Genomic DNA, 25,727 nt, shown 5'->3' on the forward strand with positions numbered 1-25,727 from the left:
GCTTGGCCAACTGTATCGCGAATCGGATATATCGCGATCTCAAATCTTTGGACCCCATAGACCGCGATATAGTGAAAGTCTACTGTACTTGGTATCGTTCTATGTGGAGTGGTCTTGTCTGCTTCAGTCTTCGGCATCAAATCTCACGTGGAACCTCACTCTCGCCCCGTCTTGCTCTGCTGCTGAGCCCGGCACCGGAACTGTTCTTTAGAACGTTGATTAGAACTCGTGTTCATCCATATCACTGACGTAAAGTATCTCACCCCAACCAATCAGTATGTTACAGCCACGTTTAACAAAATCACTATATTTCCGTTACTTTATCTCAACATTACCAACATCAATATTTGATGTTAAACTCTTCTTGAATACTAATGATGCTAAATGAAATTTAACACATTACAGTGACAAAACCTTGCATTAAAAAATACCTCGCACAACAACCAAACATGTAAATTATCATAAACATTATGAAGCACGTTACCATCGGGCAAGAAGTAACTTACCCTGTTTACACAGGAAAATATCAACCTATCCAGTTGGCATGCTACTGACCATAGCCGTGCAGGATTTTACAAACAGCGAGAAGAGCGACTTGCTTACTGCTGCTAGGTTAGTGAAATAATAACGCTAAGATGTGAGCTCCCACAATTGCTGTTTCCAGTGGACTCTGTGTTTTCTGTACATTCACAGGGTACACGTATAACACGAGTCACTGCTACTAGGACTCGTGCAGTCTGTTACAATGTACATGTCACAACTTCTTTCAGCGTTGGACATTGAACATGGTTTTGCACCCACGCGCACACACACTGACAGGGGTGGGATTTCTTCCGTCACAGACGGATTTCTGTCCCAGGAAGAATTTTGGCAACTTTTTTTTTTATACCTTTTTTTGTTAATCCCTGGCAGCTGTTGTTTACACTGGGTTTGTAGGACCGATGTGATTGTTCCAGGTCAGCCACATTTCATTATGTCCAAGACCGATCTCAATAAGGTTTGAGTAACAAGTAGGGGGCAGCAATGTCATGTCATCCTGGGGAATGTTGGCATCTATCTATTTGAAAACTCGGCTCTCCCACATCTTTATATACCCCTCTTGCAGGGATTCAGAGACCTTCAGTGGTGTGGTAGAGAAAACTTGCATTCCTGATCTATGAACCGGTGGTATTTAGCTTCTGATACATTGAGTTCTTTCGAAAGTTAGCAAGTGAAGCAAACTTAATTGAAACATATTTATCTCTTGAAAGTTGTTTACCACTTGTTTTTGTAGACCCCCTAGCAAGAGTGATACAACCAAACATCTTCAAGTATAGAGCTTTTTGAGTCACTTGAGAAAAAGTGACTCTATGTAATCGGTCAGTGTTAGTCTGTCCGGCCGGCCGTCCGGCCGGCCGTCCGTAGACACCACCTTAACGTTGGACTTTTCTCGGAAACTATCAAAGCGATCCGGCTCATATTTTGTTTAGTCGTGACCTCCAATGACCTCTACACTTTAACGATGGTTTCGTTGACCTTTGACCTTTTTCAAGGTCACAGGTCAGCGTCAAAGGAAAAATTAGACATTTTATATCTTTGACAAAGTTCATCGGATGTGATTGAAACTTTGTAGGATTATTCTTTACATCAAAGTATTTACATCTGTAGCCTTTTACGAACGTTATCAGAAAAACAAGGGAGATAACTAGCCTTTTCTGTTCGGCAACACACAACTTAACGTTGGGCTTTTCTCGGAAACTATAAAAGTGACCGGGCTCAAATTTTATGTGAACGTGACTCCCAGTGACCTCTACACTTTGACGTCTGCTTTGGTGACCTTTGACCTTTTTCAAGGTCACAGGTATGTCTTGAAGGAAAAAAATTGAAATATCATATCTCTGAAACTATTCATCGGATTTGATTCAAACTTTATAGGATTATTCTTTACATCAAATTATTTACATCTGTATTGTGTTGTGAATAGCAATTTCTTCCTGTCCATCTGATGCCTCATATAATATTCAGAACTGCGAAAGTGACTCGATCGAGCGTTTGCTCTTCTTGTTGATTTTGTGCATTCATCCCCTCCATTTTTGACTCACATGCGAAGCAAAAGTGAGTATGTACTCACCCGAGTCGTCCGTCCGTCCGTCCGGAAAACTTTTAACGTTGGATATTTCTTGGACACTATTCAGTCTATCAGTACCAAATTTGGCAAGATGGTGTATGATGACAAGGCCCCAAAAAACATACATAGCATCTTGACCTTGCTTCAAGGTCAAGGTCGCAGGGGCCATAAATGTTGTCTAAAAAACAGCTATTTTTCCCATTTTTCCCATTTTCTCTGAAGTTTTTGAGATTGAATACGTCACCTATATATGATATATAGGGCAAAGTAAGCCCCATCTTTTGATACCAGTTTGGTTTACCTTGCTTCAAGGTCAAGGTCACAGGAGCTCTTCAAAGTTGGATTGTATACATATTTTGAAGTGACCTTGACCCTGAACTATGGAAGATAACTGTTTCAAACTTAAAAATTATGTGGGGCACATGTTATGCTTTCATCATGAGACACATTTGGTCACATATGATCAAGGTCAAGGTCACTTTGACCCTTATGAAATGTGACCAAAATAAGGTAGTGAACCACTAAAAGTGACCATATCTCATGGTAGAAAGAGCCAATAAGCACCATTGTACTTCCTATGTCTTGAATTAACAGCTTTGTGTTGCATGACCTTGGATGACCTTGACCTTGGGTCAAGGTCACATGTATTTTGGTAGGAAAAATGTGTAAAGCAGTTCTTAGTGTATGATGTCATTGCTAGGTTTAGTTATTTGACCTTGACCCTGAAGGTCAAGGTCATGTAAAGGTTAAGGTCAAGCATGTGAGTCGTATGGGCTTTGCCCTTCTTGTTTGTTTGCTGTTTTCAGTAATAAAGAAAGAGGCTCAAATAGCCCCTCATGAAATTAATGCTAAAATTCCCTTTCAGCTGGTCAGTTACAAATAGTCTTTCGGATGAGACAAAAAACTGAGGTCCCTTGGGGTGTGCACGTTAAAGATCCCACGATTGACAAAAGGGTCTTTCCTGGCAAAATTGTATAGGCATAGATAACAAGTCGCGTAAGGCGAAAATACAATATTTAGTCAAGTAGCTGTCGAACTCACAGAATGAAACTGAACGCAATGCCATTTTTCAGCAAGACCGTATACTCGTAGCATCGTCAGTCCACCGCTCATGGCAAAGGCAGTGAAATTGACAAGAAGAGCGGGGTAGTAGTTGCGCTAAGCAGGATAGCACGCTTTTCTGTACCTCTCTTTGTTTTAACTTTCTGAGCGTGTTTTTAATCCAAACATATCATATCTATATGTTTTTGGAATCAGGAACCGACAAGGAATAAGATGAAATTGTTTTTAAATTGATTTCGACAATTTAATTTTGATAATAATTTTTATATATTTAATTTTCAGAGCTTGTTTTTAATCCGAATATAACATATTTATATGTTTTTGGAATCAGCAAATGATGGAGAATAAGATAAACGTAAATTTGGATCGTTTTATAAATTTTTATTTTTTTTTACAATTTTCAGATTTTTAATGACCAAAGTCATTAATTAATTTTTAAGCCACCAAGCTGAAATGCAATACCGAAGTCCGGGCTTCGTCGAAGATTACTTGACCAAAATTTCAACCAATTTGGTTGAAAAATGAGGGCGTGACAGTGCCGCCTCAACTTTCACGAAAAGCCGGATATGACGTCATCAAAGACATTTATCAAAAAAATGAAAAAAACGTTCGGGGATGTCATACCCAGGAACTCTCATGTCAAATTTCATAAAGATCGGTCCAGTAGTTTAGTCTGAATCGCTCTACACACACACACACACACAGACACACAGACACACAGACACACACACGCACATACACCACGACCCTCGTTTCGATTCCCCCTCGATGTTAAAATATTTAGTCAAAACTTGACTAAATATAAAAATGTCCACCAAAATACCCCTGTGACTTGGAATAATAGGCCGTGAAAAGTAGGATATGCGCCGAAATGGCTGCGATCTGCTGGCTGATGTGAATGCGTGATGTATTGTGTAAACATTCCATCTCACACGGCATAAATAAATCCCTGCGCCTTGAATATGTGCGCGAGATAAATTGCATAAAAAAAATTTTAAAAAATAAAAATCCCTGCGCTTAGAACTGTACCCACGGAATACGCGCGATATAAGCCTCATATTGATTGATTGACTTTCAAGTTTACAAGATTGATTATTATGCATCTCCAAAAAGCTTGTTTGTGAGAGGCCACCTAAACCGGGGACCTAAAATGCTAAAATTAATTTTTGGCTGGGGGACGCTGCCCCCCTAGACCCCCTAGCAAGGGCGCTGCCCCTGCATCCCGCCGGAGCCTTAGCGGCCCCTGGACCCCGGCCTTCCAAAATGTTCAGTCCTGGCAACATTTTGGGCTCCCACCCATGCACTGACTTGCACACACACTTGCACATACGCACATTCACCAAACACATCATGAATGACTTGTTCCTGGCAGTTTTTAGCAACAACGTGGGTTATGAAAGTAATTGAGCTAAATCAATGATTGTGATGCTGTATATTTTCCAACACGGAGGCAATTTTATTGTTATCCAGACGTTACGGAGGTTCACTACCACACAGTTTTTACTGCTTCACTTCTGTTTGAATTTTAGCAAAATCCAGACTGTTTTACATGATGATATTTTGCAAATCAACGCAGGACACATAGATGAACATAATAGTTTGGCTTGGTAGTCCATTTATCGACAAAGGGGCATATAGGTTTTGATGAAAATGGACGAATATGCTTGAATGAGGATAGATCTATAGCAAATTTGTTTACGCGTATATTTCTTGTGGAAAACCACACATGTACTACATACATACATACATACCTTATTCATTCCCACAACCATAAATTAAAGCTGTAAGTGGTTTCATAGAGACACAGTTTGCTTTGAATAGAGGACACTTACCGTGATTTTGGCGGGAACGCTTTGTTTACATTGAGCGGAGGCAAAGTGAGTAGATGCAGCTACGTTACGGCGAACAGGGCGTCTGTGCTGATCAGTCTTGCGAAGCAATCCATGTTGTAGTGAAGTTTCCACATGTTTTGTCCATCCGGAAGTTCAATGTCCCCCAACAAACCTTTACCTTGGGTCTGTTAATTATGCTGGGTCACGGGGTCCTGTAAGTCGTGAATAGCTGAATATACAGCGTGGGGCAGGCTCAGCTGAAAAATGTGGTCAATGACCCGAGGTCACAAGGCCAAACAGCTCTCAGAATGCAGACTCTTTGATCTCACCTCACTTCGTGGAGAAAATGTATATCCGCTCTGTATACTTCATTGGACATGCGGCCTGTTAGTCATATGGTTGACCATGTGAAAGGAAAAGACACACGCTCATGGGGCTCCTTGGTGACTGTCGACCAAATAGGGTGATAATTTGCACAACTGTTTTCAGTCACCCCGCAATACATAGCCTTATTCCGCCTTTACAAAAGTGTACATCGGTTGAAACAAACAAAACTATAATAAAATTACATAGCTGTGGGGATATGAAAAAAACTGTTTTGCAACACATTTAAAACTTGCTGGACATACACTGACGAGCCTGTGCTCTCCCCCCTGCCCCTCCCAGGTCACGGTGCTGACGTGAAGTGCGTGGACTGGCATCCCCACAAGTCTCTGGTGGCGTCAGGCAGCAAGGACAACCAGCAGCCTGTCAAGCTGTGGGACCCTCGCTCTGGAACCAGCCTGGCTACACTGTGAGTACTTCTACTGCCAGCTGGCAGGCACAGCCAACAAGCTTTTCTTATTTCTAGGCTTTCATTTTAGTCCTATTTTATTTTAGTCCTGAGATTTTTTGTTAAGTACCAGTCACCATCCCATTAAGTGTTCCTTATCTCTTCACATGCCAAAGTCCACCTGAAATACCCTTAAGTATGTGGACACATATCTCGCTAAACTAGCGAGGAATAAGCAATGTAATGTCAAACTTGGGAAAGTGGCAGACACAAAGCTAGTGACTGCCTGTCAAATAGCACAGCAACACACCTAATAATTACCAGACACACCTTTCACATAAAATGACATGGTATTGGTATCTGAAAATCTAGGTCAGCCACTTCTTTATGTACCCCACTTACAGGGATTCACAGACCTTTTGGTGGAGAACATTTGCATTCCTGATCCAGTGGCATTTTGCTTCAGATACATTAAGTCCTTTGGAAAGTTAGCAAGTGAAACAAACTTACTTGAAACATATTTATTTTTTAATTCAAGCTTGATTCAACAATAATTCGAGAATTTTACTCCTAAAATTATGAATTCAAGCAGCATCAGAAGATTGTGCATGGCAAGGAACACAACTCTGGAAGTTTCTGTTTTTGTCTAAAACTTCTTCCTTCACCTTTAGCACGCCAATGGCGCCTATGTTCGCCTGTCGTCACCTCTCTCCTGCAGCCAGCGGCGATGGAAATTGCCAAGATTAGGGTGTTTGAATTTCCCATCGGTCTGTTCATTTGCATACAACTGTGACGTAATCTAATGTCATCTGATAGGATGTGATAATTGTCCTTTTGCACATGCGCACTTGATCGGTTGTCAACGGACATCGACACCTGAAGCGCCAAACTGATGGTGCAAAGCGCCAAGCCATACTTTTTTCACCCAAATGGTGCAATTTTGTGTCATCTGAGCCCAAAGTTTGCCATTTTTTTTGCGGACACTTCGGCAGAATAAAAACATTCGGCGGAAATTTGCCTTTCGGCGGACAATTCCCATGCCTCGATTATAAATTCATAAGCTTAGCTATGCAAGTAAAGAAGTTGCAATACAAGGGAGGTTACTGCTATTTTCTGTGTTTAAACTTTCTTTCAGCATGGTGATTTTTCATATTGTGCATCTTCTAAAAGCTTGTTTGGTTTTAGATTTAGACAGAGCCAGGAGAGACCGCCTAAACCCTCCCTGTGTTACACGACACTTGAGATTGCCACAAGTTCTCAAACGTCGTATAGTTGTGTTCTTTTATTCTACGTCGCCCGTCTTCGCAGCAACAGAAAACAACTCGTCAAATTGAGTTCGAGGATTTATTCAGCATTCAATACATACAACTGCACAACGTAGCAGAACTCAAATAGAAGCTTTTTTACATACAAATCGCGCTGGCATATATAGTAAATACTCAATCTCGAGAATATTCCAGACCGAACATGATACAACTACATTATATGCGAACCGCCCATGGACTAGAATGGTGACGTTCTCTGTGACGTACATCAAAAGGTGCCGACGCCCTTAATCCGATCGAACGCCACGAACTCACACTAAATCAGCATGGTAAACAACTTGTTTTGACAGGACTAGAAAGTTCACCTGCATTCTCGTCCAAGCATAAATATTGTGTTTACAAAATATAATATCGGTACTTTCCCACAAAGTACAAATAAGTCAACTACATGCAACACACAAAACTGAACCAAAGCTCAGCAACGGTAGCGTTTCCTAACATTACCCCCAACACCAGAAGAAATTTACCTAATTTCTTTCAATCATTGAAACGCTACCTGTACACATATTATGTATACATAACAGATTGAAATCCAGGTATGTACATTAGTCTGTTGGAGAATGAACACAGTTTTACTCACATACTCGGCTGAGAAAATCTGCTCCAACATTGTCTGAACCTTTGATCGATTCCACTCGCATATCAAAGTTCTGCAAGTACATCACCCACCTCATGATACGATTATTCACAAACTTCGCAGAGTTCAGGTAGGTGAGGGGTTTGTGATCAGTCTGAAGCACGAATTTCACCCCTTGGAGGTAGAGTTCAAATTTCTTGATTCCCCACACGATGGCTAAACACTCTTTCTCCATGGTCGAGTAGTTCTTCTCGGCTCCTGACAGCTTCTTGCTGGCATAGCTGACCGGAAACGGTTTACCTCCATGTTCTTGCATCAGCATGGCGCCGATCCCTTCGTCCGATGCGTCTGTACGCAAGATGAACTCTTTGGCAGTATCAGGAAGGCGTAGCACCGGGTCTCGTGACATCAGGTCGCGTACGGTCTGGTATGCCTTCTCCTGAGCTGGTCCCCAGAGTATTCGGTTGGGGCATCCTTTCCGGGTCATGTCCGACAAAGGCGCCGTTATGGCGGCGAAGTTTGGAATGAACTCTCTGTAGTACCCAGCCAATCCAAGGAAGGATCGCACCTGCTTCTTGGTTTCAGGACGTGGCGCATTGAGGATCTTGGTGACGTTTTCCAACAAAAGCCCCTTTTGACCTTCCTTCAGTGAATGACCTATGAAGTCAACGTTGTCGGTCCCCAAAATGCACTTGCTGGGTCTCACGGTCAGATTAGCTTTTGTCAGGCGGGAAAACAGTTCCCTCAAAGTCTCCAGATGCTCCGCAAAGGTCTCCGTGTGGACTAGCAGATCATCCCAGTAGTACACAACATTCTTCATTCCTTTGAGCATTTTTCGCATTCCCCTCGTAAGGGTAGCACCACTGTTCACCATGCCAAAAGGCATCCGCAGGCACTCATACGTTCCGTCTGGAGTTGCAAAGGCGGTCTTTGGTATGTCCTCTTCGCGCACAGGAATTTGTCAATGAGACTGTGTCAAAAGGTCAGGTGTCATGTCTACTGTCCCGAATGACACACGATTGCTGACATTTCACCATTGCCAACAGAATAAACAAATAAGAAATAGGTAGAAAATGAATGTGAAAACTGACTTTAATTGTTGATCAGTATTTTCTATACCACTAACAAATAATCTACTTGCACATAGCTGTTTGGCAAATGTATGTTGCATGGGACACACTGACATGAAAGTGGAAGATGTTTTTCCCTCTAGAGAAACTACATATCAAGTTACACTTTTTGTGCTCTTCCATTCCAGTTGGCAATCAATTGTTAACGCATGTTATTAGAAAAAATAGAACGAAAACAGATTAGATAGAATGAAAAATGTACTGGTGATGTCATTTGGGACATACTGACATGAAAACGTCACCTTTTGGCACAGTCTCCAATATCCCTTGCTGAGATCGATCTTTGAGAAGATCTTACTGCCAGTCAACCGTCGGAATAGATCAGTTGCCGTCGGCATTGGTTCAGGGTCAAACACGGTGATCTTATTGACTTTCCTGAAGTCAATGCATACCCTGTTTGTGCCGTCTTTCTTCTTGACCACAACAACGGGAGATGAGTAAGGGGATGATGACTCACGGATGACCCCCATCTTCAACATGTTGTCGATGTCCTTCTTCAAGGATTCCCGAGCCTGAAACGGGATAGGGTATGGTTTTGAGCGAACAGGAACGTCAGATGTGAGGTGGACTTCATGTTCGACCAAGGACGTAGAGCCTGGAACATCAGAGAACCTATGGGTGAAGTCGCCCATAAAATCATGCAGCTCCTTCTGCTGGTCTTCTGTCAGGTCAGGTCCTAACTTGACGTCATCCACTCCCTCTTTCTTGTGGAGGTCTCCCAACTCCAGTAGTTCCTCACCGTCGAACTCGTCTAGTTCGGCTGGTTCTTCCACACTTGCTGCAACCTGTACTGCTTCCGGAGGTCTCTCCACATACAGTTTCAGAAGGTTAGCGTGGTAGATCTTGGACTTCTTGCCGACATTCACCTTGTAGTCGTTGATCCCTACCACGACCTCAACCTCGTATGGGCCTTTCCACTGCATCAGTAGTTTGTTGTGATCAGTGGGGAGCAGTATCAGCACTTTGTTACCTGGTGTAAACTTCCTGTTTACGGCTTTGCGGTCGTAGTAGTGCTTTCCACTATCCTGAGACTTTCTCAAGTTTTCTCTCGCAATCTCGAGAGTCTCCTCCAGTTTCTCTCGCAACTCGAACACGTACTGGTAACTGTTCTTCACTTCAGGTGTGTCCACATCTTTCGTCCACAATTCCTTTAGTATCTGCATCGGGCCTCTCACGGTCCGCCCGTACATCAGCTCGAACGGGGAGAATCCAGTGGACGCTTGTGGCACCTCCCTGTATGCAAACAGCAAGGCATTGATGTAGCGATGCCACTGCCTTGGCTGCTCACTGCATAGTTTCTTCAGCGTGGACTTCAGCGTCGCATTGAATTTTCCGACCAGCCCATTGCACATCGGGTGATAGGGTGTCGTAGTCAAGTGACGAATGTTCAGCAGCCTGTTGACCTCTTCCATGCATTCAGAGACAAACTGTGTCCCCAGGTCTGTGAGGATCTCTTCAGGAACCCCAATTCTGCTGAAAATGTCCACAAGTGCCTCGGCAACAGTCTCGGTGTCAATTTTCTTCAGAGGCACGGCTTCTGGGTACCTGGTTGCATAGTCTACCAGGGTCAGTACCCAACGATGACCCTCTTCACTTGGCGGTTTGATCTCGCCGATGAGGTCAATGGCCACCCTCTTGAAAGGTCGGTCGATCAAAGGCATCTTCTGCAACGGCACTTTCGGGACCCTTCCTCGAGGTATGGTTTTCTGGCAAATATCGCACGATCGGCAGAATCGAGTCACATCTGCATGCAGTCCTGGCCAGTAAAACGCAGCCTGGATTCTGTCCGATGTCTTCTTGACACCCAGGTGACCTCCCATAATAGAGTCATGGGCCACCTCCATCACCTGGCGCCTAAGTGGTTGAGGCACCAGAACTTGACGTAATGGCTTCCCACCGTTGACTCTCGCGTGCTGGAACACTCTGTACAGAATCTTGGCCTTCACTTCAAAGTGCACAGTGCCGTCGCCCTTAGTCATCACCTTGACAGGACGACTCCTGTACTTTGTCAAGGTCAAATCAGCTTCCTGTAGCTGAATCAGCCGATCCCTGTCCACGACAGCAGTTGCAGAACTGTTGGTGACCCTGAGTGGCGTAGTTGTTTTGTCCTTCTTCGCCTGGGCTCTGGTCGTCACAGCGCTTACAACCTGCGGCTGGTCGCGGCGATGCACAGTTGCTCTGTCATCTCGTAACAGTTCGCTGATATCTTCATTCGCGAATGGCAGTGGGTCTTCCTCCTCAGCAGCAGGCTGAGCTGAACCCATTCTCCATTCGAAATCAGGGTCATCAGGACGTCTCGCACCCCCAATGTTCCCAATTAGTAGATCGTACAAGGGCTTCTTCAGGCAGACGGCCTCAACTTCTCCGGTGAAGTATGGAGTATCGATCTGGATTTTTACCACTGGTGCCTTCACGCATTTGCTGTCAGCCATGAGCGTCCACTTGAAGTCACCAGTGAACTTCTCTGTTGGCACCAGATCCTCTTTGACGATGACCCCATTGCAGCCCGAATCTCTGAGAACAGTCACTTCCTGCTTCTCAACAAATCCCTTCGACACGGGCATGTTCGACACTGACACAGCTGCGCTGGCGACAACAGAGATTGACTTGCCATTGGCGAGTAGAAGCTGGCCATCAGATATACATTCTTCCACGTCCGATGGTGTAGCCACTTGCTCGGCAGCCCTTGGAAGTATGACGCTGCTCGCACATACTTGTTGGTTCGAGCCACTCGTTTGCCTCTTGTTGTCGTAATATCTCCGTCGATGTTCTTGCGCTTTGTCATTGACATGTCCGTTATTTTTCTTTTGGGGACAGTTGGCGACTCGGTGACCCTTGGCATTGCAATGGAAACACGTTATGTTCTGCCCTTCATTGGATGATGGTGCGGACTCAGTTTGTCCCTTGGCAGGTTGGTTTCCCTGGTTCCCGCTCTTCTGGAAAGGTTTCGATGACTTTGACGTCCCCAGGGTCCTTCCATGAGCAATGAGATAACGCTCAGCAGCATCAGTAATGTCCTTCAAACCCCGCAGTTTTTGCTCTTCCAAGCGGGTCGCCAGGTCCTTCACGATCAAGTCCCGCAGACTCTCGTATGACTGCTCTTCACTTGATAACTTCACCCACTTCTGCAGGTATGACGACATACGCTCCACAAACTGGCTCGGTGTCTCTCCAGACAATGGCTGGCATTCGCGGAAGCGTTGACGGTAGCCCTTTTCAGTGAAGTTGTAGCAACGTAACAGAGCTTCCTTCAGTACATCATAGTCTCTGGTGTCATCGTTTGAGAGTCTAGTGTAGACCTCAAGTGCTGCCCCAGTCATATGTGCTCTGAGTTGAATCGCCCAGTCGTCGCGCTGCCATCTAGCACTCTCAGCGAACCTCTCGAATCTTGCAAGGTAGCAGTCGATCTGGTCCTTCCCGTCAGCGAATGCTGGAAGTTTCGGTGCCCTGTGTAACATTTGCTGCTGGTTATCTCTTTGGCGTGGTGCCTCGTGCTCATTTTGAACACGCACCATTTCTGTCTGAAGCTCTAAACGCTTCGTCTCCATTTCTATTTGGAGCTCTAAGCGTTTCAGCTCAATTTGCCTTTCTCTTTCTTCACGCTGCGCTTGTCTTTCTTCACGCTGCGCTTGTCTTTCTTCACGCTCACTCTGCGCTTGTCTTTCTTCACGCTCACGCTGCGCTTGTCTTTCTTCACGCTGCGCCAGGAGTCGTGTCTGGGACTCGACGAACTCCGTCAACTGCTTGCCTTTCAGTCCCAGTTCAACTCCTTTTGCCCAGAACTCAGCCATTCTGGTCTTTTCCGGTGCGTTCGTCTGTATTCTTTCACAGCCACGAACGTAGACGAATGTAGTCTTCTAAAAGAACACAGTCTCTACTGCACCTCCGATGCTTCTCTCGTCGCTGTTCACCTTCGTAGACGCAGGCTGCCACCCTCCTCGTCTAACGTGACGGCGCACTCTGCTCACGATACGTACACGACGTACCCCAGTCGTATTTCGTAGTATTAATGAACTAGCTCCGCGATGAAGTCCGTCTCGTCCAAACGGCAGCTAACCTCTGTAATCCCGATACACTCCGGCGTCGCTCACCGTACCGAGCTGCGGCGATTACCAAACTCTTCCCACAGTCACACCGAATCCACGGTTCCGTAGTCTCAATACTGATCCCTCAGGATACACCCGATTGATGGCTACCTCCTGTGACTGTCTTGACTGTCTTTGTTGCTGGAAAACCCTTGGCGTTAAACGTAGATCCCGGCTTGGCCCCCAATTGTTACACGACACTTGAGATTGCCACAAGTTCTCAAACGTCGTATAGTTGTGTTCTTTTATTCTACGTCGCCCGTCTTCGCAGCAACAGAAAACAACTCGTCAAATTGAGTTCGAGGATTTATTCAGCATTCAATACATACAACTGCACAACGTAGCAGAACTCAAATAGAAGCTTTTTTACATACAAATCGCGCTGGCATATATAGTAAATACTCAATCTCGAGAATATTCCAGACCGAACATGATACAACTACATTATATGCGAACCGCCCATGGACTAGAATGGTGACGTTCTCTGTGACGTACATCAAAAGGTGCCGACGCCCTTAATCCGATCGAACGCCACGAACTCACACTAAATCAGCATGGTAAACAACTTGTTTTGACAGGACTAGAAAGTTCACCTGCATTCTCGTCCAAGCATAAATATTGTGTTTACAAAATATAATATCGGTACTTTCCCACAAAGTACAAATAAGTCAACTACATGCAACACACAAAACTGAACCAAAGCTCAGCAACGGTAGCGTTTCCTAACACCCTGAAATGCTAAAATTCATTTTTGGCTGCCCTTCTTAGACCTCCCCAGGAGAGACCGCCTAAACCCTCCCTGAAATGCTAAAATTCATTTTTGGCTGCCCTTCTTAGACCTCCCCAGCAAGGGCGCTGCCCCTCCACCCCGCCGGGGCATTAGCAGCCCCTGGACACCACCCTTCCAAAATATTCAGTCCTGGCAACATTTTGGACTCCCGCCCATGCAAATGTCAATGCTTCATATATTAGTTCATGCGGGCGGGGATGTAGCTCAGTCGGTAGCCAAACAGCATGGTGATTTTTCATATTGTGCATCTTCTAAAAGCTTGTTTGGTTTTAGATTTAGACAGAGCCAGGAGAGACCGCCTAAACCCTCCCTGAAATGCTAAAATTCATTTTTGGCTGCCCTTCTTAGACCTCCCCAGCAAGGGCGCTGCCCCTCCACCCCGCCGGGGCATTAGCAGCCCCTGGACACCACCCTTCCAAAATATTCAGTCCTGGCAACATTTTGGACTCCCGCCCATGCAAATGTCAATGCTTCATATACCGTAAAGTACCTTGTAAGCACCCAGTATCGAGTAAGCGCCCACCCCCCACTTTTAGTCCAAAACCGTGCATAGGGTATAGTACCTTGTAAGCGCCCACCCCCCACTTTACACCATTGAAGTCAGGGGAAATAAAAAGTCCGCACTTGATCTGCTAGTTTTGTGAATGAATTCCCTTCCTTACAAACCCTATCAAACGCCTGCAAGTCAATGATTACAATAACCTTGAATGGTTGAAAACGACGTTAAACACAAAATAAAGAAAGAAAGAAAGAAATTATTACAAGATGCCCCGGATCAAATCGTACACCGTTGCATTTAAGCTGTCAGCTCTTGACTATTTGGATAATAACGCCAATGGAAATGTGTCGCTAACAGCAAGTGAGTTTGGGTAGATAGAAAAAGGATACGAGAAAGGCGAGAGAATCGCGATACCATGTTACCGTACATGGTTGCCACTCCTCCGGCTGGGAGCCGGAATTCCGGCTTTTGAAAAAATCTGAAGCCGGAAATTCCGGTTTTTCAATTTACGAAAAAAAAAAAAAAAAAAAAAAAAAATTTTTTTTTTTTTTTTTTTTTTTTTTTTTTCGTACATTGAAAAACCGGAATTTCCGGCTTCAGATTTTTTCATGGGTTGGAAAATCTGTACAAATGCAATGGTACTGTGTTGGTGGTACAGGTAGGCCTTTTTGCTCCAATCCAGACTGACTCGAGGATAGATTTGTTTCTCTCACTCTTCAGAAGATGAAATGTGTGTGTGAATGGACATTTGCATACACGAATGACATATTTCATCTTTTGAAAGTTATTTTTTAAGTGAGGTGGAAAAAAGTTTAGGTTGTCAATGCAAGAATATTTTTGTTGTAGTCATTTATCAGTATTAAAGTTTGCACTCACTCAGAAACGAGATGACTGCTGGTGAGGGACTGTACACAAAAAATAAAGATGAAACACAAAAGAATAGAAGATTTCATCCACAAAAAAGAGGGTTCTTCGTACTCTTACATAGCAAAACACCACAGGCACATGTATCACGAGTAACAGTCCTCAGATTTAATGCTATTTTGTCAGCTTTTGACTTTTAATTTGATCTTTTCTGTAAAGTAAACTGTTGCTTTGAGAATTAGCAGATTTGTTTCTGTTTTCTATGATTATCTCACAGGAGAGGCCACATAATGCTTTTGAATTCATCAGAATCCTTCTCTCTCTCTCTCTCTCTCTCTGTGATCTCTCTCTGTCTGTGATTTCTCTCTCTCTGATTTATCTCTCTCTCTCTCTCTCTCTCTCTCTCTCTCTTTCTCTCTCTCTCTTTCTGTGATCTCTCTCTCTGATTTATCTCTCTCTCTCTCTCTGATCTCTCTCTCTCTCTCTCTGTCTCTCTCTCTCTCTCTCTCTCTCTCTCTCTCTCTCTCTCTCTCTCTCTCTCTCTCTCTCTCTCTCTCTCTCTCTCTCTCTCTCTCTCTCTCTCTGCCGAAAAGTCTTTGGCCAAGTAAAATAGACTGCTGCCCATATCCAGAAGACGTACCCCTTGTTCAAGGGAAACAGAGACACAGTGCGGCCGACAGCGGCACCTCTGCAGACAAGAAAAGGATGCGACGACATTTGTCTCCCCAAGCTCTTCTAATGACAATACGAACAAGAAAAACAATGGAAGATGAAACGACCCTCGTCTCAATTCCCCATCTATGTTAAAACATTTAGTCAAAACTTGACTAAATGTAAAAAGAAAGAAGATATGATTACGAAGTGATCAAAGATCACATTTCTTACTGAAAACTGCGCGTGCATAGGGTGTATTACCTAGTAAGCGCCCACCCCCTACATTGGCTCGGAATTGGTGCACAGGGGGGGTGGGCGCTTACAAGGTACTTTACGGTATTAGTTCATGCGGGCGGGGATGTAGCTCAGTCGGTAGCGCGCTGGATTTGTATCCAGTTGGCCGCTGTCAGCGTGAGTTCGTCCCCACGTTCGGCGAGAGATTTATTTCTCAGAGTCAACTTTGTGTGCATACTCTCCTCGGTGTCCGAACACCCCCGTGTGTACACACGCAAACACAAGACCAAGTGCGCACGAAAAAGATCCTGTAATCCATGTCAGAGTTCGGTGGGTTATAGAAACACGAAAATACCCAGCATGCTTCCTCCGAAAGCGGCGTATGGCTGCCTAAATGGCGGGGTAAAAACGGTCATACACGTAAAAGCCGTGGGAGTGTCAGCCCATGAGCGAACAAACAAACAAGTTCATGCATCTAACTCGAGAAAATGATCTTCATTGTTTTGAGTTTGAAAAGATACTTCTCAAAACAATTCAAGGGCCAGCCCAAACTTTGAGGTATGCATCGTTTTGAATGCAGCTTGATGCCAAAGGCAAAGTAAAATCATCAAATACTGATGTATTTACATCAGAATCACAAGACAAATTTCCCTTGTTGTGTCACATACTGCTTAATTTAATGTGACTGTGCCAAAAACACAACCCAAACACAAGCATGAAATGGACCGGAACCTAGTTTGAAGCAACATTTCGTCACACGTTTGATGACGTAAAGGTTTGCATGAGGCTTTTAGAACAGAATGTTACTACTGTTTGGACTTGTGGTAAGACCACAGCACTCGGAGTCATAGGTCACAAACTTGTGCTGCTTGGCTATCCGAGCATGCTAGGAGCTCCCTCTTAAAATAGATACAGGATAGCCCTCCGGAGAGTAATCTCAGAACCAAGACACTACTGAACAGCAGTAATGCCCCATTCATGCTTATGTATGATTTGACGTTAATTTATACTAATTATAGAGCATTAAAATTGTTTTCTTTGGATTAGTTTCTCTAGCATTTGTGCTGATCCATTAGCTGTCACTGTCAGATTTGCATTGAATATTTTGGTACTTTAATGTGATTGTTTTGGTATGAGACTGTTCTTCAATTTGTTTATGTAGTGCGTGTGTGTGCCCGTGCGTGTGTTTGGTAGAGCAATGTGTTATTCATTGATATGTGTGTTCCCCCCGCGGGTTAGGGGGAGTCTCATATTGGTTGGGACGAGAAAGAATTTACCCGATGCTCCCCAGCATGTCGTAAGAGGCGACTAACGGATTCTGTTTCTCCTTTTACCCTTGTTAAGTGTTTCTTGTATAGATTATAGTCAATTTTTGTAAAGATTTTAGTCAAGCAGTATGTAAGAAATGTTAGGTCCTTTGTACTGGAAACTTGCATTCTCCCAGTAAGGTAATATATTGCACTACGTTGCAAGCCCCTGGAGCAAATTTTTGATTAGTGCTTTTGTGAACAAGAAACAATTGACAAGTGGCTCTATCCCATCTTCCCCCTTCCTCCATCGCGATATAACCTTCGTGGTTGAAAACGACGTTAAACACCAAATAAAGAAAGAAAGATGTGTGTGATTGCACGTTAAATAATGTTATGTTGTTGTAGTATTTTGATTGTACAGCGCTTTCAGCAGGGTTAAACCCCGGATACATGCGCTATATAAATATTATGCATTATTACACCCCCGGTATAGGGGTGTGTATAGGTTTCACTCGATGTGTTTGTGTGTTTGTGGCGGTATTTGTGTGTTTGTGTTCGCAAGTAGATCTCAAGAATGAACGGACCGATCGTCACCAAACTTGGTGAACAGGTTCTAGACATTCCTGAGACGGTCCTTACAAATTGGGACCAGTCAAACACACGGTTAGGGAGTTATTGGTGGATTAAAATTATACAACGACTTATAGACGGACACCCCCGTTGGTCAAAGGGAAATAACCATTCTCACTGCCACCAACTGAGAAGGTTATTTCCCTTTGACGGGGGTGTTTTTCCTATCAAAGGAATTTCTTGTTATTTAAGTTATTGAGACATCCCAGTGCACTAAGGGATTTATAGAGCAAATCGAGAAAATTCATTATTGAACGAAGCGCATAGCGCTGAGTTCAATAATTATTTTCGAGATTTGCTCTATAAATCCCTTAGTGCACTGGGATTGTTTCAATAACGATATTGTCAGTACCGCCAGAGAGAAAAAAAGATTCAAAATGCACATTTTGCAACGCGCATTTGGATAGGCGTAACTGTGTGGTCAGGTTTGTGTCAGAGATCTACTTTTGTGTGGGCTGTCTCAAGTGTGTCGTGCTTTCGTCACACACAAACTCTTGTTTTAATTTCTGTTGGTAAATTCCAGTGTAGCGTTAAGCTAAAAAGTGATGATCTTTCATAGAGACCTCATTTAAACTCGGAGAAAGGACTGTGTTGTTAGTTATTTGCGATTCGAAACCTTCATCGAGCTTCGACAGATTGACTGTGCAGAGTGTTGCCCCTTGCCAAGGTCGACAGTAAGCACGTTTTCAAAATAAATGTGGCATGTTTCTCGTGTGGTATCTTCACTCATCGGGGAGTCTGGTACTAAATATGAACGGTAAGAATGCTCTGAACCCTACATGTATTATATCCCCATCGTTTTATCTTTCACATTTGCCCAACATGTTAATTTGCTGAGCGGGATTTATGTCGTCTGCAATCGAACCACTGCACTGAGTCTCATTTCAAAAACAAAAATTGCTCGTCACGTTGCACTGAGTCTGCACGCATGAGGCAGGCTGGTAATAAGTCTTATATATGGTAAGAACGTTCTAAACCCTACACGTTTTCGATTCCGATTGTTCTTGCCTTGAAATAATAATTCGGAAAACATTCATTAAATTACATATCTTACCCAACTCACATATAGCAATTAACCCTAGTTCAGTGCTGGTAACGCTGTACGCGTCCCCTTGGTAACAAGGAAGGCGCCTCTAAAAAAAAGAGTGACATGAGACCCGTAAGGGTGTCTAAGCCAGCCCGGAAACGAGACTGCCTTCCGTATGCGCGCGCATACACCGCCATATGCAATTCATTCCAAAGCTCAGCGCCAGTGAGACTGGTCGCATTTGATGTACGCTCCGGCTGTTTCAGCCGTTTTGACTTAGTCTTTTGACTTTGTTGTTCCTCTTGGTATCTTCTTGCATCTGGACTTCTCTACTGCTGTTGAGGTGAGGTCGTTCTTGTTTATTCTTGATTTTGGCAGCGTTGTTGGCCGCTTTTTGGACTTGCAAAATTTTTTCAAAATTTTTTCGTGAGTCTTTGTTGTGTCATGGCCGACAATGCCAAGAAGTGGTGTACGCCTAAAAGGTAGCTGCTGCGCCCACTTCTTCTAAAGAATCTTCTAGGAAGACTAAACAATCCGTTTCTGGTGAAGATACTCTTGCAAAAAATCTTTTGATGTGTTTGTTGATTTGCCCGCTAAGCCGGTAGACAAGACAGCGGCCATTTTGTCGGCTAAGCCGGTTGACAAGACCGCTCACGTGAATAAACCTGCTAAGGGGGATTCTCCCCCTGTGGTGCCGGGGTTGGCATCCGCTGATGTTGCTGCTTTGTTGTTATCTCTTAGTTCGCAGGTGTCTACTTTAGCGGCCGAGATTACTTCGACGAGAGCGGAGCTTCGTTCTCTTCCCTCGGGTGTGGCTGGCGTCTCTTCGCTTGCCAGCGTTCGCTCGTCTCCTGCCACTACAGTCACGAGAGCGGAGGTGCATGCCTCTCAGGATGAGGAGATTGTGCCGTGTCCGCTTTTGGGTTCGCATTCCGGCGTTCCGTCTCGTACACAAGGTATGTCTGCTGAGTTAGTAACCGGGTTCTCCGGCCAAAACTCGGCACGTGGTCAGGAGCGAGTAGCCTCAGGCGCATGGCGGCCGGGCGAAAGTTCTTATCTCTCGGCTGACTCAACCCGCTTTGGCGGCCTTTCAGTGGGGAGTAAGAGCCCTGGTACACGTAAGGAAGTTCCACTGCACTCTGCTCAGTCTGGGGACGGGGGCGAGTGTGTGTGGCTTCCGACCCCGCCCTCTGGGCGGGGGGTAGACAGTAAAGCTGGTTCTCTGCTAGACAATGGTGTCAGTACGGGAGTCAGCTTTCGGATTGCATGGTAGTGCAAGACGACTGGTTTACTGTGTGCAAAGCTAGGTGGTGCTTGGATCGACCAGGAGTGTCTTTCTGGGTGTCACCTTCCTGATTGCGATTGCGAGCATGAAGGAGAGGTTAACGAGGGGGCGTCCACGGTGGTGGACGACTCCCAGCTTACTTGCCGTTCAAGTTGTCCAGCGCAGTGACGTGGGCAGCGGAAAACGGCATTTAGGCACTGTGTGCGAAACTAGGTGGTGCTTGGATCGACCAGGAGTGTCTTTCTGGGTGTCACCTTCCTGATTGCGATTGCGAGCATGAAGGAGAGGTTAACGAGGGGGCGTCCACGGTGGTGGACGACTCCCAGCTTACTTGCCGTTCAAGTTGTCCAGCGCAGTGACGTGGGCAGCGGAAAACGGCATTTAGGTATTGTGGAAGTTGGTGATTCTGGGATCGACCGCGAACGGCTTGGCCGGGAGCGTCTTTCCGGGGGTCACCTTCCTGATTGCCATTGCGAGCATGAAGGAAAGGATAACGAGTGCGTCCACGGGGATGGACGACACCCAGCTTAACTTGCCGTTCAAGTTGTCCAGCGCAGTGACGTGGGCGGCGGAAAACGGCATTTAAGTTTTGACCGGAAGGGGTGGTTGAGAACAAAGGGGTAACTTACTCTACCTCTATCTGGTTCCGACTTCTGGAAGTTCGGAGGAACAGGATGTTCTCTTCAGCTGCCTGGATTTGTTGTCCATTGCCCTGGAGTTGGCAATTGGCCGCGTGTAGCCGGGTTCTCCGGTGAAAGTGGTGTACGTTCGCAGGAGGAATGTGGCACGCATTTTCGTGGCTGGGCAACGTAAGCTTCCGCCCTGGGGGCAGGAGGTTGTTGGTCTGAGTGATTCTTGGATTGACCATGCAAGTCTCTCTGGGGGTCACCTTCCTAACTTTGTAACCAAGTAGGAAGGAGAGGATTGTGAGGGTGTGTCCACGGTGGTGGATGACACCCAGCTTAACTTGCCGTTTAAGTTGTCCAGCGCAGTGGCCTGGTCAGTGGAAAACGGCATTTAGGTTTTGACAGGAACGGGGGGCAGGTAGCGAACGGAGGGCTGGTTCTTTGTTGGACAGTTAAGTCAAACAGGGAGTCAGCTTCCGGATTGCACGGTTGTGCTTGACGGCTGTTCAGATGAAGGTGCTTACGCATTACTGAAGAGCCCTGATTTTAGGTTCCGTTTCATGTTAGCAAGTGCAGTGGTGCTCGCAGCTGAAATGGTTTGAGGACTACGGGATCGTCCGGTGTGTTTTCATGCTACCTGTGGGTTCTGATGTTTACTAATCCACGGCCGGTTTCGCTTCCGCTTTTGTGGCTGTGGCTTCCGGTACAGGATGGGATAGCCTTCTACCGTTAACACTGGGGTGTTGGTAGTCGGCACCTTTCAGCCTTTGGCTGTCGGTTCCGTCGCTGCGGTTCCTTTGCTGTTATTCAGGCTGTGTCCACTTCCTTTTCCAGTTTTCCCGCTGGAAGGAGACAGGTGGATGGAGTTTTGGTCATGGAGTTCCGGTGTTGAATTTTTTCAAAACTTTCCCGATTTTTGGCAAGTATTGCCTTATCGGGATTGGTGACTGGTTCTCATCATTTCGATGATTGTTATGATGCTTTTGAACGAGGGGAGGCTTATACTTCAGCTGTGTCGCTGTTCGCGGCATTTTGAAGTTGATTTGAGCCTTCTGAGGAGAATCTTTGAGTGTTAAGTTCTTAGATCCTCTGGCGGGGTCTTTTTGTACTTGTGGAGTTTTCACAAGCGAGTCTTCTTTGTCACCACTACCTGTGTAGACAACGTTCGACTTTATACCTGCGGCGGCGTTGCTTTAGCTTGTGTCTTACGCTTAAGAGCGTGTCACTCGCGGAGCGCTTTCTGTAGGCTTCGGTTAACTCCAAACTTAAGAACTTAGGTTCTCTGTTTTTGTTCTACGGAACCGCCCTCGGGTTTGGCTAAAATCCATCTGGATTTGGATAGCTAGGAGAAAGTGTCTGTAAGATCAAGATCTCCTAGCTCGGGGAGTTTGTGGCTTCGGGTTTTTATGATGGGCTCGTTTGAACAAAACGCGCTTTTACTCTCGCCTGGGTGGTTACGTTCTAACTGGATATCTTTGTGGTCTGACAGGACGCAGATACAAAGGAGTTAACTTTGCCGGTTTTTTACCTGAGGGTAAGCCTCTGCCTTTAAAGTTTTGTTCTTTTGGCTAGGCTTTAATCTCTTTCTTGTTTGAAAGGTCTCTTTTTGAGACCCCTTCTATGCACGCGGGCTTTTATCTATCAAAGAGACGCTCACGGTAAAAGGGAAGCGCAGGGCAGGCCTTGGCTGTCGTTTGTTTCCAAACGAAAAGCTTCAGGCTGGCTGTTATCTACTTTAGCTTTTGGCTCTATACCCTCGCTTTCACAGGATCTTTCTCATAGATCGTTTTGGCGACCTGTTGGTCGCACAGTACGGGTCTTTGCTATCTTGGTTCCAGACCTCTTAAGGCTGGCAAGAAGGCGTCTTTGCTTTCTCACATTCCAGTTACACGGATGTCTTCTGTAAGGATATCCTTGGGATACTTAGGGGCTTCCGCCTCAACTCTGGATTTGATTCAGAGTCTTTATAGGGGTTTTGGGCGTGTTTGTTCGCTTGTCACTTAGACTGGCTTGGTTCGAAGCGCTTATTTCTTACGGAATGAACTCCTCTTCTCTACGTGTAATGCAGGTGGCGATCCACCTATTCTGGGTTTCCGTTTTTCTTTCATGTCTTATTTTTAAGACTTTATGTAATTTCTGTCACTTTGGTACGGCTTGGTGCAGCGTTGCTTTAACCCGTTTCAAGGCTAGCCTGGCGGATCTACACGGAAAACGGCCAAGCTTACTCTAGTAGCTTCTGTGAGAAGTGGGAGTAAGCATACTTTCTGGCTATTTTGAATATGGACATCTTTTTCAAGAAAGACTGATCTATGGCTTTTGGGTTGCTTCGAAATTTTCTGGCATTTAAGCAAAAATGGAAAACAAGCTTCGAGTTGCATTTTCAATTCATGAAGCAAGGGTGTGGCTCCTTTAGAGTCACGTTTAGTCAATTAAAACTTTTCGGGTTTCGAAGTTTTTTCCGACTTGCACGGATCTTGTTAGATCATTGAATCAAAGGTTACTTGCCTTATCTTTCATCTCCATCGTGATTCTACCTTGGCTTTTATGCGGAAAACGGGGAAAACCAGCTTCCAATTGTATTTTCAATTCAGGAAGCAAGATTTTGGCTCCTTTAGAGTCAGGTTTGGCTCTTTTAATATTTCGATTTTCGAAAAATTTTCTGACTTTCACGGACCTTGTTAGATCGTTGAATTAAAGGCCATTTGCCTTATCTTTCGTCTCCGTCTTGATTTAACCTTGAACGGTTGGAAATGACGTTAAACACTGTTTTAGGGTGGGTACAGGTCTATCTACTCTGGTAGGGGTATGACTTTTTGAAGTCAACCTTACCTAGATGGACTGCTACACTGGACTCTTGCTCCTGGGGAGCTTGATGTGGTTATTTGTCCCGTGAGGACTCTCAGAAGGTACCTGTCACGGACTCGGCATTGAGTCAGAAAATCTGAAGCTTTTATGATATCACTTAGCACAGCAAGGTGTAAGGATATTGCGAAAGTTTATTTAACCAAGTGAGTCTCTACTTTGATCAGACAGGTGCTTACCTGGTGATTAACACAGTCTGGAGATGTTAGGGCAGTTTTGCCTCTCACCGTATGAGGCAAGGCCTTGGGCCTCCTCTTTGACAGTCCTCTGGTCGGGCCGTTTGGCTGAAGTACTGGAGTCGGCTTACGGGCGGTCTGAGGAGGTTTTTATTAACCTCTCCCTCAGAGACGTCTTGGGACAGGACGGCAGTTCCGCGTTACCGGTTATGGTAGCCTTGGAACAGGTTCTAATTTCATGATTTCTCTATATACCCGCCACCTATAGTAGCAATCTGCTATATGTGAGTTGGGTAAGATATGTAATTTAATCAAAAATTTTAGTAATAAATTTTCATTTGATTAATATACTTACCCAACTCACATCGTTTATTCTCTCCCGCCTCCCCGCTGTGGTGGGTGTTTGGGTCTAAAAAAGGAGTGAGTTGGGCTTCGCTTTAGAATGACTCAATTGCATATGGCGGTGTATGCGCGCGCATACGGAAGGCAGTCTCGTTTCCGGGCTGGCTTAGACACCCTTACGGGTCTCATGTCACTCTTTTTTTTAGAGGCGCCTTCCTTGTTACCAAGGGGACGCGTACAGCGTTACCAGCACTGAACTAGGGTTAATTGCTATATGTGAGTTGGGTAAGTATATTAATCAAATGAAAATTTATTACTAAAATTTTTGATTTACTGAACAGATGCAGTCGTATTTCAGTGTAGTCTGCTACGTGCTGATCTAGCTGCTACGTTATCGGAATAACACTTGTGTTTTCTGTTAGCTGCTGGGACTTGTATACTAACTGATCATTTGGTAATGTGGATAATAAGCTACATGCCACTAACATGGCATAATTATGAGAGCAATCTTCGCAAGTCGAAACTGAAAAATTAGACACAGCGGGTTCTATTTTTAGATCTGTGGCACAGGCACATGCAATCTGTCAGAAAAAAACCCACTTCTGCTTTAATTGAGAAGCAGGAAATTTATGGTCATAATCATTGGTATTGTGGAGAATATCAGCTACATGTCATTAATTAATTCTGAGGATGAGAGTACACTCTCGCTTAGGCAAAGGGCGGAAGAATACGCTCTGTTGAAAAGTTAGTGCACTCCAAGAGTGCGCTAACAGTTTTAGCGCATCGCCATTAGCCAATCAACTGGTTCACATCAGTCATGTGACACCAGCACTTACTGACAATTATTATTATTAAATGTGAAAACAGATAATATATGATAACAAACTGTCAAGCCTAGAATGGATCTGTGACCTATATTCTCTTCCTTAAGAGACCAATAACTCTCTTGGGCAATGTGTGTGCAGTGTGAGGCCATTTCTCTCTCTCCGTCTTATTTTTCTTTGTGACGAGTACTGATAAAAAGATAATAGCAAATGTTCGTCGGTCGGTGGTGGTGGTCGTCAGTGAAGGAACCAATTGCTGCACAGGGCTATTGGCCTTTAATCAAATTAACTGGTCAAGTTGCTTCTTTAGTTTTGTAAATACATTTGCAATTTACATTTATTTGAACTTGCGAAATCAAAAGAGTTTAAATATAATTATGTAGAAACCACTAAATTTATCCTGGCAATGGTTAGCATGTCGTAAGCTCAACAAAGCATCATTTGACCACAACCGGATTTTTCCGTGAGCTGTCAGACGTAGCTCTGTGGTAGCTCGCTGTGTCGTAGCAGAAAAGGGGTACTGATTCAAATTACCCTACAGTAACAAGTTGACACCGTGACAGCTTTTAAGTAGCTCAGATCAATTAAAGTGATTATAAATGTCTAACAAGAAAACTGTCTCTCATCGCCCCAAGAGCTATACAGTTCAGGTTGGGGGTTGTAATTATGAGACCACACACCAGGAATACCTTAAAATAAATGGTGAGCTACTCAAATTCAAAACGGCTGGGTTTTGAGTGGGAATCCCAGACTATAATTCTCATTGTGACGCCT

The 25,727-nt window shown here is 44.6% G+C and overlaps 1 protein-coding gene across 3 annotated transcripts in view; it reads left to right on the plus strand.

Moving 5' to 3' along the window:
• Window positions 1–25,727, plus strand: part of LOC138979015 (pre-mRNA 3' end processing protein WDR33-like) — a 137,723-nt gene that overhangs the window by 59,911 nt on the left and 52,085 nt on the right. For all 3 annotated transcript variants that reach the window (XM_070351829.1, XM_070351830.1, XM_070351831.1), the window contains one exon: window positions 5,668–5,794. In XM_070351829.1, coding sequence (XP_070207930.1) covers window positions 5,668–5,794 — 127 coding nt within the window. The remainder of the gene's footprint in view (window positions 1–5,667; window positions 5,795–25,727) is intronic.

This window comes from Littorina saxatilis, linkage group LG10 (genome assembly GCF_037325665.1).
Source record: "Littorina saxatilis isolate snail1 linkage group LG10, US_GU_Lsax_2.0, whole genome shotgun sequence".
NCBI lineage: Eukaryota > Metazoa > Mollusca > Gastropoda > Littorinimorpha > Littorinidae > Littorina > Littorina saxatilis.